Genomic DNA, 2945 nt, shown 5'->3' with positions numbered 1-2945 from the left:
TTTTTTTTTTTTTGGTTTTTTTTTTTGTCTTCTCGTTGTAGCCTACTTGCTTGTGCTTCTGTTTGGGTGCGTACTAGCGTCGTGTAAGGCGCCTTTTTAAAGGTACCTCACACAACTGTGAAGGCAATAATGGCCCCGACGTCTTTTGAGACGCATGAATCTGATGGCTTTATCCTCTCTGAAATATTCTACGCCGCGTGCCTAGAAACTCTCTTCTCCGCGTACATTGTGCCACTCAGCAATACTGTGCGCCTGCCGTACTCTTCAACTGGTCCGTCCCCGTCGACGTGCACAGATTACACTGCCCTCCTGCGCACATTTGGGGGCGATGTGCTGGACGTTTTGGCCTGCCACCGGGCCCTTATCAACAGTCTGCAGGCGCTCAAGGAAAGTGGCGAAGATGGTGCATCCACCAACGCGCCTTCGGGTGACGAGGGCGAAAGCCAGACGAATAATGTCCTAACTGTACTGCACCAGGTGCTACCCGCGATGCGAGCGTCCTACCAAAGGTACGTAACAAACTTTCATATTAACGTCCAACAAGCCGAATTAGCAAAGACCTCCGTGTCTGCCAATGTTTGGAGCATCAGCTACATAACCTTGGCCCGTGGCACGCTTGCGAAGTGCTTGTTTGATCTTGGTGTGGAGGTAGAAGGCGTGACCTTATTGGCAGATTCCGGAAACGTTTCCTTTGAGGCCCTTGTTGCCCTCCCAGTGCGGCACATCGCCCGTTACCCACTGTACATTGAAGATTGGATTGGGGCTCGACGAGGGACTGCAGCTGACGGGACGACAATCATTCAATATGCACAAGAGACCCTGAAGGCATTTCGCGGTATCTGCAGCGCGGCCAATGCGGTGCGCAGTGAACTGCTTCAGGTCCAGAAGGCAGCCGAGCTTAAAAGGATGCTCGGAGTGACAAAGCTCACTTCACGGTTCATAAGTGAGGGTGATGTTGCTGTGATGTTCACCCGGGAGACCACGATTGAAACCCTTGAAGGACGGTATTGCCGTGGAAGACTTTTCCTCCTCGACGACTGTTTGATATTTGCACTTCGCAGTGACAGCAGCAAGGAGGGGGCGATGCAAATGAAGAGGATCCCACTCGCAAATATTCTGTCAGTGCGCAGTTTACTCTGTGGGGTCAGGTGTGGCGTTCAGATCAGCTACGCAATCCTTGAGAGGTGGCGAAAATGGGTGTGCAACGAGCGAGTGCAGTGTGCTGTAGTCTTTGTGTCGAATGAAACAGAAGTGATTCTCTGGGTGCACGACATCAGCCAGGCGGTGTCGGATTTGGTAGCCAAAACATGATACTTGTATGAGACTGCTTGTACGCCTTTATTCCATTTGCTTTTCTTTCCTTGTCTTGTTTTTTTCCACCTTCCCGTCGACTCACTCGACGCACTGCCGCAGCGCTCTCCAGAGCCCATTGCGCATGCGTCTGTGTGTCACAGTACCACTCATTGGGGGTTTCAGTTTCCTTTCTTTCTCTCTCTCTCTCTCTCTTTCTCTCTCTGGAGATCCACTGGGAGCTGTAACTATTACTATTGTGTCTCCTCTTTCTCCTTTCCCATTTTCCTTTTCGTTGGATTTGTACCCACACCTCTACGACGGTGCCGACGGCGACGCAGATCTGCATTGAAAATCCGGCTTCAGACTGGCCGTATGGCCGGTTTGCCTCCCAAGGTGCAGTACACGCACATGTGTGCAACAGCAAGGTGTCACGTGAACACCCAGCTCATGAAGGACCTGCCTGACACAGTCGAGGGCTTACGGGCGTTGAGGAAGCTTGACTTTTCGCGCAGTATGTTGGGAGGAAGTGATGTTGAACCACTGGTGGAGGCGATACTCCGACACTGTTCTGGGCTTCAAGTTTTGAACTTATCGCAGAACTACCTCAACGACAATAGCATTATACAGCTATGTGAGGCACTCACTGAGTACTCCCCATCACTGGTGTCTCTGGACCTGTCCAACAACCCACTGTCAAACAAGGCGGGTCGATATCTACTCCGCTTCATCGATAGCATGCCTTCACTAAAATATATCAGTGTTCAAAAAACACTAATGAGAGACAATATGTTGCGCCTATTTCCGCAGTCATCCACAAAGCTCTCGCCAGCTACAACATGCCAAAGACCTAGCACACTCACTACAATGACCAACACTTCGACATCGGATACGATCGGCATTCAACAAGAAATATCGGCAAGTAGTTTGAATGTCACAGCGAGAGAAGAAACACAATCGCTGCAGCAAAAGGTGCAATGGCCAGCGCTTAAAACCATATGGAGAGCGGCGGCAATTGCAGCACCTACACCCCAGGCCTACTCCAGACTCCACCTACTCATGTCCATGACGTCTGAGGAGCAGTACGAGGGCAACAAAACAAACTCCGCCACCCCCCTCTAGAAACACCCAGTCGACAGTGATATAAAACATTGTAGTATTCATTTAAAAGAACCCAAGTGACTTCGCACTCTCCCACACCGAGAAAAAAAAAATGATCAGTAATTCATTGCTATTTCTAAACAACCACCAAAACTTCACACCAATTCGCCCCTCATTTTTCCCATATCTTCGTCCCCCCTTACATACACACGCACGTGCACTGGAAGAAAGCCTCATTGCTCATCTATTAACAACACCAACAACAACTAAACTGATATGCCCATCAAGGTCGGTATCAACGGCTTCGGCCGCATTGGCCGCATGGTCTTCCAGGCGCTCTGCGAGATGGGTCTCCTCGGCACGGAGATCGATGTCGTGGCGGTGGTCGACATGAACACGGACGCCGAGTACTTCGCGTACCAGATGAAGTACGACACGGTGCACGGCAAGTTCCGCCACACGGTGACGACGGCGAAGAGCAACCCTTCGGTGGCGAAGGACGACATGCTGGTTGTCAACGGGCACCGCATCCTGTGCGTGAAGGCCCAGCGCAA

At 51.0% G+C, this 2945-nt stretch overlaps 2 protein-coding genes across 2 annotated transcripts; both read left to right on the top strand.

Moving 5' to 3' along the window:
- Nucleotides 1-129: 129 nt before the first annotated feature.
- DQ04_15251010 (putative DNA topoisomerase III) lies at nt 130-1311 on the top strand (the record flags this gene model as incomplete). Its single annotated transcript, XM_009317284.1, has 1 exon — nt 130-1311. The coding sequence occupies one exon, from the start codon at nt 130-132 to the stop codon at nt 1309-1311; it is 1182 nt and encodes a 393-aa protein (XP_009315559.1).
- A 354-nt stretch (nt 1312-1665) lies between these two features.
- On the top strand, nt 1666-2412 carry DQ04_15251000 (putative calpain-like cysteine peptidase; the record flags this gene model as incomplete). Its single annotated transcript, XM_009317283.1, has 1 exon — nt 1666-2412. The coding sequence occupies one exon, from the start codon at nt 1666-1668 to the stop codon at nt 2410-2412; it is 747 nt and encodes a 248-aa protein (XP_009315558.1).
- Between the last annotated feature and the right edge of the window lie 533 nt (nt 2413-2945).

The sequence above is a fragment of the Trypanosoma grayi genome (genome assembly GCF_000691245.1).
Source record: "Trypanosoma grayi strain ANR4 Tgr_1525_V1, whole genome shotgun sequence".
Taxonomy (NCBI): Eukaryota; Euglenozoa; class Kinetoplastea; order Trypanosomatida; family Trypanosomatidae; genus Trypanosoma; species Trypanosoma grayi.
This window is presented reverse-complemented; position numbering and strand designations above follow the sequence as displayed.